The 12453-nt window shown below is 41.9% G+C and overlaps 2 protein-coding genes across 2 annotated transcripts in view; both read right to left on the bottom strand.

The window, feature by feature from the left end:
- Positions 1 to 5461, bottom strand: part of LOC128731581 (protein pangolin, isoforms A/H/I/S-like) — a 49525-nt gene extending 44064 nt beyond the window's left edge. Inside the window, exon 1 of the mRNA XM_053824711.1 lies at positions 3939 to 5461. Within this exon, the coding sequence (XP_053680686.1) occupies positions 3939 to 5461 (1523 nt within the window). The remainder of the gene's footprint in view (positions 1 to 3938) is intronic.
- Positions 5462 to 9104: 3643 nt separating this feature from the next.
- On the bottom strand, positions 9105 to 10761 carry LOC128731838 (ceramide glucosyltransferase). Its single transcript, XM_053824986.1, has one exon. It carries the CDS (start codon positions 10718 to 10720, stop codon positions 9524 to 9526), a length of 1197 nt encoding a protein of 398 aa, XP_053680961.1. The 5' UTR covers positions 10721 to 10761; the 3' UTR covers positions 9105 to 9523.
- Between the last annotated feature and the right edge of the window lie 1692 nt (positions 10762 to 12453).

The raw sequence follows: 12453 nt of genomic DNA, 5'->3' as shown, positions 1-12453 counted from the left end.
AGTTGTCATTTTAAAACCTATTCTGTTCTCTTGTACAACACGGCCTGCCGATAAAGGGATGGCTTTCGTAGCAACAACCCTTTCAGTCAGCTTTTGCAAAACCACAGGAGAAGGAGTAAGACTGGAAAAATATTCGTGTACATCTCTCTCTTCACGCGTTTTATATCGTTGGGAAGCGTAGAATGAAGTGTAATTCCATGAATGTTCTTTGTGGTACAGTGCGTTTTTCTCTGATAATTTTGTCTAATCAGTTATGACTTTCAAGTACTCCATTAAAAAAATAAATATGTTTAGCATTTTGAAACATACAATCAGATTATTAACTGAGATGTTTTATGCACATTCTTGTGTTCAATAAAATAACAAAATATGAAATACAATTTAGGCTTATCACTTACTACATGGGAGAGAAATATACAAAACAAACAAAAATACAATGCTAACACAACAAAAATAAAAAATTAAGAGTGCCATTGTTCACTATCGGAATTGGTCGTATTTGTTAAATAATTTCCCATTGCCTGCAATTTGTTATATTTTAAAATATTTTCAAAATTGCAGCCCGCGTTGTCCCAGCCTTCCTCCAGCACAACACAGAGTGGTTACATGGTTGGCACTCGATACGAGCCGCATCAAAAGAGCACCTTTAATTTCCCCCTTGTACGGTTGTAATTTAGAAGATTAAAATTATTCATTCTAATCACATGAAGCATGTTGGTTCTATCACTGTTCGCTCTCGTGGCGATAAACGATGACTTTCTCTCTTCGCCGTCGTTCTCAAAGACCAAGCGGATTGCGACTAACCTTTTCCCGTTGCTATTGCTTGCGACGGTGGCAGCATCAGCAATGAAAGGCAGCGGACTAGGACGCGATTTTTCTTCCCTCATCAGAAGCACGCGCCGGGGTTTCGCATGAGTTCATCTGTCCCTCACAAAACCACGAGACTGAGAGCGTAGCGTTACTCTCGTTGGCATCGTTCAAGCGTGCGCAACCCGATTATTAGTGAATCCTCTAATGATGGTACTGAAGCTAGCAGCACCATCAGAACGAGACAAATTCAATCCTCTTTCTAGCCACGTCTCTGCCAGAACAATACTCCGAAGAATGCTGTCGGATACACTGTTAGTAAAATGAAGGGATACTTGGCTCTTCCAAAGAACGACGGACCAGAGATAGGCACACCAATTTAGAGCACAAAATGGCGCACGACCACGGCACCCTCAATCGAAATCAAAATGGGAGTAAGAAAGGGAAAGCCATGAATAGGAAACTGCCAACCCTCCATGGATGAGCTGAAAAAGAATGAACGCTGGCAAACGATGATTACGATGAGAACTCCAGTTCGGTTTCGCGGAAGTTTTTAATTAGCCTTGTTCCGGCGCGAGCTATTATTTCAGTGCAGTTGTGTAAGGATGAGGAGGGCGACGACGGCTGTCAACGCGACACAGTGGTCCTTATGAAACGGTCGTTTTGGTCGGTAGCGGGATCCTTATCAACAAAAACTTATCTAGCACCAATGGTGACGATTATTGAGATCCAGTGTAAATTAACGTAGTTCCGGTTGAGGTGTTTGCATCCCAAATTGGCAGGTGATAACGATTAACAACGTGCGTCTACCCAGAGCAGGCATTACTAGTGGAACTGTGCGTGTTTCAATATCAAGAACGTATCCAAAAATTGTAATAAACAATTCTTCTGCCTCAAACATTGTTTAAGTAGAACATCTCAAAAAAGAGAATGATTTAATTACTACTATGGATTGACGAAACGTCATGATCTGTGAAAGGTTGAGAAACCAAATATAATAACTTTTATAATCAAACAAAAAATCCCATCGTCATTCCATTTTAGATACAATGGTCTACTAGCGATGCTTTCAATCCTTTATCTCCACGCCATCTTCTGTAGCACTAGTTGAAGTTAAATCAAACAGTTTTGTATATCTCAAGCTTACTATCTAAAGCATTTATATATATATATATATATATATATATATATATATATATATATATATATATATATATATATATATATATATATATATATATATAAACTAACTTTTGATCTGTTACTGCATGCTGTAATTCAGGACATGAAATCGACTGAAAACAGATCGTAGCACTTCACAGGCGCGTCTTCATCACATTATTCCTAAAATCAACATCCCAGGACACGCCTATTGAATTCTCTTTTAGCGCAATAAAAAACGCTCGACAAATGGATTGTGCAATACAGTTGAGAAAATTCTACGTTTCTTTTCTACTTTGAAACAACTCATTTCTTCATAGTCGTGGTTATCGAATTCAAGTGCGTCCGTTACCTGCCGTAACAATGTCTTGAAAAAAAAATCTACCTTTTTTGATGATAAAACGATAGCCAATGCTACTGTCTAGCAGTTTACAAAGAAGTTGCACTCATTCCTCTAACGTCCGACCAATGCATTTCTGCTTGTATTCTAATCTGCATCTTCATTTCAGTACAATTACAAAATAAATTCGTAAGAGTTTTTGATAATTTCCTAGAACAGAAATTAGTAGTACTCCCTGTATCGCAGCTTTTACAACTGTGCCGTATTCTTCCCGTAAGCATTCTGGGTGTACGATCGATTGCACTCAAGTTTCCATCAACAATTACATTGTATGATGTTCTACTTTCAATAATCTTACATTAGCATCGGCCAAAGATAGCCTCGCAAGACAATATCGTAGGAGACATAGATAAGTTGAACGCAAGAAATTCGCAGACGGTAGCGATCTTTGCTTGTAGCATGACTGCAAAGATTTACTGATATCATATATAGACATGCCCCACGATATACGATCGTTGTTCTCCTATGCACATATTCTCTACACATATACACAATGTCGTTTGAAGTCTTATTTGGTAAAGTTTCGCATTGAAGCATCCGCGTTTGCCCCAGTTGCGGTTGTTACAGCAGCTTCTATTATGGCGGTGTCTTTAGTGATGTTGGCGGAGCCAGTCCTCAATGAAGGCGTCGTCGCGGCAATAAACTCGACGGCTATGGAGAACTCGCGTTTCATTACACCACCGTACCGTAGCTGCCCATGTACTCATCTGACATGCGTGATGCATCGTAGTTGTCAGATTCCTCATTACGTATACATATTTTCTTACGCCTGCAATAAAGTTGATCATTTGATCGAGATTCTGTTTCAAATTCTTGTGATGATAATACGTAGTATAGATGATTGCGTATAGTAAACAAAGAAAAATAACGATAATCGTGATTGTTCGAACAATTTTGATTCAGAAATGATAAAAGTATCTCAAACCCATTCCCAACCCACACGTTACGATCAAAGAAGTGAGAATGCTTCTATACCAAAAACTGCTGGAAATGAATGTAGATACCGAAACTGTGTTAGGCAACACCGATGCGCTCTATTTATAAGATGCCAATGATTCAATTATTTAAAAATTTAAATAAATACGTTCACTTAACTGTCAGACCAAAGCAGTTTCGTGTTAGCATCAAGTTGAAAAGATGCTAATTAATTGCTGTATTCGGCACACAGTTTTCGCTTTATAGAATGGTATTTCCTTTCATGACGTTTCGCTTGTAACGCTTGTAGAGCTGCAAAAATACATAACACACGATTCAAAAGCCGTGTTATGTTGATATTATGTCTCGAACACCTCCAAAAAACAAAAAAAAAACATGCAGTAAGACAGAAAACATATGTTCGGTCATCATGGCCATGTCAAAGTGGGCATGTTTTGTGCTTGGCAACTGGTACGCAAGGTTGCCATTACACGATACATTTCAACTTTTAAAGTAGGAACAATCGCTACTTTATCATTCTACATTATTAATCGATATCGCAACGCGAAGGAGCATGTATGTTCTTATTCTGAAACAGCATTCGTCGTTGGATGAGATGCGGAAAACATTAGAAAAACGAACGAGAATGACTTACCTGGTGGGAGGTTCACTACCCAGTTGGTCCTTCTTTTTCGCTTTCCGTTTCTTCTTCGAACCATAGCCATAGTTGTCCCGGGCCGTCCAACCGGGGTACATCTCCATGTGCAACTGGCGCTCCTGGCGTGCCTTGTCGTAATAAACACTCTGCTCGTCCCGCGACAGTGAGTGCCACTTTCGCCCGAGGATCTGATTGATGGCAGCCGACTCCTTTAGCGTACACTCTGCTACCACCTTCGCGCGCATCTCTTTCATGTAGAGCATGAACGCGTTTAGCGGCTTCTTGATATGTGGCCGGTTCGGCTGCTGCTGGTTCTGCTGGTGGGCCTGCTGCTGCTGCTGCTGTTGGTGATGTGCCCGTTCGGAAGCGCACTTTTTTTTGGAGCTTGACCCAGCTGTGCCGCTGCCACTACTTCCACCGCTGTTTGCTCCGTTGCCAATCCCGCTACCGACGCCTGCACCGCCATTGCCGCCACTACCGCCACCGCTGCCTGTGCTACCCACACTCTGCGCACGACCGAAGCGATTTGTTAGCTCCTGAGGCAGATCGACAATTCCCCCCTTGCTGCCCGGACTGAGGCCGTGCTGTCGAACACTGTAGTTGTGGGACATGTCCTGCCCGACCACAACCCCCGCACTGCCAGCGCCCACCAGTCCCACGCCTGACTCCTGCTTCACCTGTTGCAGGCTTTGGTTGAGCACGTTGTGCGAGTGCACCGAGTTAAGCAGCGACTGCGAGGACTGGTAACGCGAGTATAAATCACTAGCAAGGGTGGTATAGATCTGCAGAGAGGAGGGATAGGAATTGCGGAAACTGGGGGCAGTCGAGTACATGGAGGGAGTGTGCCATGACGGTGGAACCGGTAGCATGTTGGACGACAGGATCGACGGGTAAGGGTACTGGCTCGTCGAGAACGAGTACAGCGACTGCCGCGCCGATAGTCCAATCGCCTTCGAATCGAGCTGGTAGGGCAGGATCCCGCAATGTGCGGGAGGTGGGTTTGAAAGGGGATCCTCGTTGCAGAAAAACTGTGATAGCCCCAATGCCCCCTTGCCCATCGACCCAGCGGCTTGCAGCGCACTGGCCGTGCCACTAGAGTACTGGTACGGTGGCAAGTAACCCATGCTGCTGAAGCCCGGCGAGTGGTCGGGTGAGTTGAGCTTACCCGCACTGCTGGTGCCACCACTGCCGGTTCCCGTGCCACCTGCTCCGGCACCACTGCCAGATGAGGACTGCTCCGAGCGACTGACGGGTACATACGAGGACGGGCTGAGGTCCTGGCGCGTCGACGAATTCTTCACCAGGTTTTCCGCGCTCTCGGTCAGATCGATCAGATTGAACTTCTCCTCGAGCAGGTTCTCGGACGAGGCCTTCTCATCCTCACGATCGCCCTCGTCCTTGAAAACTTTCACCTCGTCCGTGCTACCGAGGTCGTCACCGGCATTCGCTGCTGCCGCCGCCGCCGCCGCCGACGCCGTCGAATTTGAGCCGGAATGTGAGTTTTCGTTAGTATTGGGCATTCTGTGCACATCCAACCCGGTTTCCGCTTTCCGTCGCTTCTTTGCTGCGGTTCTCGGTTCGGTTGCCCCTTCACACCTCCACCGCGGAAACCGTCCTGGTGGCCACTGCACATAAATATCAACCGCTGCTCGTTCTCGTATTTGTCGTCGCCGTATGGCTACCTGCAGCTCCAAATCTTTATCACTTGTTAGCTTTGCAATCCATGCAAGCCTTACAGCTCGCGATGCGGCGCCCGATGGCCCAGAAGCACGGCAAGCAAACGAATTCAGAAACGCACTTATGACAACGCGATCACCAAACGCATACAACGCAAGCACAACAGGAGCGCATCATTCCTCACAGTTCACACAAAAAGGCCATTCGAAGGGTCCTATGAGGAATTACAGATGTTGTAAATTTCCTCATAACCCCATCGATGCACAAGATTGCAATACAAATTAGTATAATATTTACTTTTCTTCAAGATCCACGGAAAGTATTCGACTTTCACGTGCTGTGAAAGCCTGTTGCCTTCTTTTCCGATCAAAGCAAAACTCTTGCTGACACTTTATTGCTGTAGCTCATGCCCACTAGCGCAAAAAGAACATCTCTCCGATCGACTGGAAACCATTTTCGTAGACGCACTCTCCACTGCACAACGCTGAGAAAAATTGAACGGTTAAACCTATAATTTCTTGACAACCAACTGATTCCTTACACTTTGCTTAGATAACTATGTCGGTTACTGCGATATAGCAATTCGCTCACCATTTCGGCCTGATGCGAAGCGAGAATGAGATATTTTCTTAACTATGTTCTTCAATTTCATTTTCCCAGCGCATTTCGTGGTAGTTGTGGTGTGCGGTACTTTCGCTCATATCAGAATTTGCACTTTAATTCATAATTTTCTTTGCACTTCTCCTGATTTCAGCATATAGCACGTTTCTTGATTCAAAGCATGCCCAAAGGCTTCCGCTGCTGTTTGCTCGTCGATTACTGCACTCTCCGATTTTTTTACTTCTCCCGAAGCACTAGACACCTACACTCACAAACATACGCGCACATCCGTTGGGAAAATAGCATGCCAGCTTGCAACTGCACGATTTAGCCGAGCTTGTGACGTATCAATATTGTGTTCCCCAATGGAGGCGCCCCATGTGGCGCTCATGGTTGAATTTTGTTTAACAAACGCAGCAGCATTTATCACAACAACTTATATTCGATATCGTATGCTTTAAGTAATCCGTTGATTCTGTTGCTGGAAAATTCATAGAATTGGTACATCGTCGTCTATGTATACTGTCCACCGAACAACAGCATTACGCTACAACGTGCAATGTGTTCACTTCGAAATTCTCGAGAAATACCGAACGACATATGATGGCACAAGTTCTCTGTTCTACCAGATTGTAGAATAGAGGTGTACGGCATTCCTCGTTTTATCCAAGCCGACTCGATGGCTGAGATGAGCTGCCCGCCGCCGCGCGCATAAGCATAAATTCATGAATGTGTCGACACGGACGCACACGGTTGTGCGAGAGGCGGTTCTATAAATAAATGGCAATCCGTTCCTTCCGCTACCGTCTCGTGGCTGCCCCGTTCGTTACATGAAATCCTCACGAATTAAGACCAGTCTAGAACAACACGGCATGAGGCAACGAAAAGAGCAACAATCGCAATACTCGTAGCAATAGGGAACAGATCATGGCAACTTCAGTTGCCATGTGAGACATGTTCTCGTGGAGTAGAAATCGGACTCGCCCGTCTTACACTGATATGTAAATCACAAAACCCGGATACCGATAACGCGTTCGGGTGAACGAATCACACATTACTTTTGCACTACAAACATCAACAAAGCGAATTCATGAAAACATACGACATAACCAATATGTTGTTCTTTTAACACTCCAATCGCACTTCGCATTCGCACAGACCACCTAAACAAAACATAGACCCACCCCACTATATGTTAGATTAAATTTTATCCGTCACAACTATTCCAGCATTTTCATTTTACATACTTCGAGATTACAAAGGTTATACAAACAAAATAGTAGAATTGATTTACTGATGGAGGTGCCCTTTTTCTGTCGATGTCCCTTGCGATGTTGATGCTGCTCAGAGTCGGTCTAATCCTGTCGACGATTGTTCACTCTCTCTCACACGAATGGCGTGTTGCTTCACAAACTGTTATAAAGTGAGTCCTTTTCTGTAACAAACAGGAAAAGCGCGAGCCTGCTCACGGGAGAGCAATTTTCCCCGACAGTTTTTCCAATTGACAATTAACACTGCTTACAATCGTTGTGAGCAGCAATGTTTACAAGGTGGCGTTGAGCGTTACTAAAATCAAACTTGAAATGTTATTTTATTTTGTTATAAGCTTATTTATTTCCCACGAAACATGTTTATATACATAACAATATCGCACTCAACAATGCAAGCTCATAATTTTTAGCTTAGTTGTTGATTGTGTTAGTCGAAAACCATAAAAGTTATATATGTTCAATTACAACTACGAAATATAAACGAGCCCCAGCATGAAATCGGTATGCGCATGCGCCGATGAGAAGAATCGTATTTGTGGCCGTAAAATGAGCAACGAGTGAGCTGGTTCCATATATGAATTCAAAAGTGCAGTTTCAATAACTTATATATAATCATTAAACTTCATACAAAGATAATAAAACAATTAATCTAATATTAATGAATTGATGATAATGAATAGACAGGTTATTCTTCATCTCTTTTTCAACCTATACGTTTATGAATTATAAGCTTATTTTAATACATGAAAAAGGAGCCATCGTTGAATTGCATACTTTTAATATTATTTCCTTTGCATGTTTATGTCTTCTCGTCATTTATTTATAATAATAAACTGTTTCAAATATTTATCCAAAATATATGGTTCGTTAATTATTAAAATTGCATTCATATAGAATATTTTAACAAATACGATCAATCGAATCGACATGATCAACCTCACAATGTTTCTTACGAACTCTAAACTATGACAAATTCGTCATGCTACTGATAAGAAGCCCGTCTTTGAAGCTCACAATGTTAAAAATAAAACATTTCCTTTACAAGTATTCAAATCTGGTTATTTTATGTCTTAATCACTCTTCTTATAAACGTGTATCGTTATCAATACATACTGCATGTAATTTCTTTTAATCCTACGCTTCTTATCAATAATGACGTTGCCGTCGGCCAAATCTGTTCCGATTGTAGTAACCAGTTAACAGAAAAAGTTAAAACTCTTGAACCTGTTCGTTTAATAAAATAGAACATTCACATTTCACCTTTTAACCTGCTAAAATTGTTTTTCGAAATAAATATTGTTCAAAGAGCATGTCCTTGCGTAACTGGATTCGCTTCAAATCACACCTTATACGCTACTTAATACAATCATATTTTGAATTCGGATCACATATAATTAACACCGGTATTTATTTACGGACGATTCAATGTTTCCGTTTTATATTTTCATCTTTTCCGTGTTCAAAATGTTTATTTATTCTTTTTATCCAAACTAAGTTCTCCTTATTCGATATTTATATCAAAGATTATTTATAAATAGTATGTACAAAGCAAGAAAAAAAAAACAAACAAAATCTGAAATCGTTAATCTTCTATCATGTAGTGTCGATCATGTTTACCTCCTAATCATGAAATAATATTGACTTCCAGTCAAGAAGACATCGTACATTTAGGATAGATATGGTGAATAAAAAGAAACATTTCAGTTTATACAATCCATTTCAATCAGAAACAGATTATTGTGGCTTAGAACGGGTTTTTAACTAACGTTTGATTCAAAATTGAACAATTGTTTTACGTTCACGCCATGAATTAACAACCTAACATAACGAAGACAGAACAATACACGGAAATTCGAAATAAACAAACCTTAACGAGAACTAGAAAATTTTGACCTATTTTCAGGCATAATCCTGTCATAAGGGATGATTTTGTGTGTTTCTTAGATATGGAAATACATGGAAATTTGTTCTAATGAAAAACAAAACAAATCAAATAAATGACACCCTCCCTATTAGCCATACGTTGAATGCAGATTATGATTTAATTTGAGACGTAAGTTCATACGCAACCCCACCCCAAGCGAGCTTATACACACGAGTTCGCCATCTTATGGCCGGATTCCACAGAGCATTGAAGAACAAATAGGGTCCACTGATCTCACGAAAAGCCCATCCAACGAGAAAAGTGAATTTGTTGAACGGAAGCGCCCCGTTTTGGATAATCGACAGCAGAACCCAGTCGGAAAGGAACCATACGAGCGTGTGAATGAGGAAAAACACAAGAGGGTTCCATCGGAAGAGTACTTTGGCAGCGCAGCATGCGAACATACCGACGATGATACATTCTGACATTGGCTCAAGCAGAATGGTCGTCGGCACCATTGCCACACGCAATTTAGCCCAACGTGTGAGCCTCGCCTGAAAGCTGCTAATATCACAAATGCCTGAGTTTTGCCATGCTGGTTGGCTGCTGATCGTTAGCTTCCAGTTGTTATCATGAAACGCCTTAGCTAAGAAGAAGTCTTCTGCTAGGTAGCATCCGAATGCTTGCACTCCTCCTAGCTGATCAAGAACGTCCTTTCGCATTAAACAGGACATTCCAGTATGGCAGTTGATACCGAGTAGGTCGGCGCACAGGTATATCCGCGATTGTACAGTACCAAAGTAGATTTTCTCGAACGCGGCAGCAAACCCTTCACGGTCACACACGAAAGGCATCTGGTGAACCAGACCCACCTTCTCTGTCATATGGTTTACCATGTCGGTCAGCGTGTCACTCTTCATACGAATGCCTGCGTCCGAAATCATTATCAGCTCGTAACGAGCCTGAACGTAGCCAGGGTAGAGATTGTTAATCTTTGGGTTGACTCCCACATTCGAACCGCCGACGAGCAGCTTTGCCTCGATACTGGGATATTTATCACATAACCGGTTGACTACCTCCATAGCCGGATCATCCGGAGATTCGATGCAGAACAGCAACTCATACATCGGATAATCCATCAGGAAGAATGTCTCCAAATTGCTTTGCAAGTTGGGATCCACTCCCATTAGTGGCTTCAAGATCGATACTGATGGATATGGTGTCTCTCTTGGCTGCTGGGAAGCCTTTTTGTGCAACTTTACTTTCCCGTAGGTTATTGCTGCTAAATGGATGATCCATTTTACACACCAGAATATAAGCGCGCCAGTAGCCAAGCAGTGTATGATGGTTATCATCGTTGGGGACATTGTTTCATGATTAGTTTGGGTGTTATAATATTTGTTCTTAGTTGATTCTGATACAAACACGCACTTGGCTTTTGCTCGGGACTATCTTTTTATCGCACTAACCGGAGTATTTCCACAATCAGTTTTGTTGGTCGATTAATTTCACTAGAGGCAATAATCTGTGCGAATTGCCTTTTCCGATTAAATGTTTTCGGTGCCAGTGTTTACTGATGAACAGTTTACACAAAGTGAAGAATCGGTAGTTACTTTAAAAACATTTGAATCATTTCGCTGGATAAATCGATGCACGGTGATAGACTCGCATATGATCACTACACTAGAAACCAACAGCTGCCAAAGCTACCGTAATGTTGCTTCGAAGCTTCAGGTTTTGATAACAGACGATGACGCATACAATGTCAATGATAATGTTACTACTGGCAAAGCGCAAATGTTACCGGAATGCTGCATTCCATTTCAACACCCCTGGGGCCAGCATTTGGAATGAACGCCACTTTGCCGCACCCTTGCCGCCAAGAGACTCGGTGTGGTGGTGGTGTTTTTTTGTCTTTAATTTTTGTTTATGATTGCACCAGATTTGATTAACCGAAGCTTGTGTAGGGTGGAAGTAGAATTAAATGAAGCATAGATGTCACGCGGTGCATGATGTTACACCATGTGTAGGTCAATCGATTAGCCTGTGAACATCGAACAGGTCAGCTTCGGAATGTTTACACTGCGACCATCTGATTAGACTTTGGTGAGAGTGTACTGTCTCATACGATTACGTTCGGCCTCCGGTATCTTGGTTGGGTCTGTAACATATAGAAAAGTTCAAACATAAAATTACAATAAGTATTGCATGTATAACATCGATGATTATCAGCGATAATTGGGAATTAGAGTCGGATTAATTAAAAAAACTTTCAAAGATAGCGAGGAGGGAAAAAGCCATTGGCCGCTGGCTATGAAGCACCAGCAAAAAAATAAACAAAATAACCAGATTCGGCAACAATGTTTTGCAACAAGGAGTTCCCATCGAATGCATACGTACAATTTTGTAGTCATGCATTTACGCATACGCAAAGGGAGTAGACCATTTGTTTTTGCTATATGCAGAGTTCTTAAACATTTACCCCGATTCCTCTCTCTCACAACATCCAAAGGTTCCCTTTCCTGGGTACTACAACAGTCTCTAATTCGTCATCCTAGAAATATGCCAAATGATTAGGCTACTAACACATAGTCCTTACCACGATTGTAAAAACTGTATCTGAACTTCGGTGTTGAGTTGATGCTGCAAGTCAACTAGCCACAAGATCGACGGCTGTGGCGATGAGTCACAGCAACTCACGCATGTAACATGAACAAATACGGATCATACGGAACATCTGGGATATTTGACAGCGTTCAGGTTTCTCCGATTGATTTTTTCTATCACCATCATCGGACGACCCACAGAAAAATAATAAAGATTATCGCAATTAAAGCTACCGCAGGCTTTCTTGACGACTAGTTCTTTCATTCACTGTTCTTCATAGTATTCAAAAAAACATGCCATGATATTACAGTTTGCACTAATCTTTTGACTTTGATAACACTTAGGAGAGCTGTTAACGAAATATAAGAACCGGTCCTTTTCAGTGAATCCACGATTTACGAATGATTTTTTAATTTTTACACAATTTTTACCTTTATTTAGCACTGCAACTTTTACAATGGACAAACATTTTGGTACACAGAGCTTTGACGTT

This window comes from Anopheles nili, chromosome 2 (assembly GCF_943737925.1).
Source record: "Anopheles nili chromosome 2, idAnoNiliSN_F5_01, whole genome shotgun sequence".
Lineage (NCBI taxonomy): Eukaryota > Metazoa > Arthropoda > Insecta > Diptera > Culicidae > Anopheles > Anopheles nili.
Note: the sequence above shows the minus strand (reverse complement) of the source record. Positions and strands in the feature narration are given on the sequence as shown.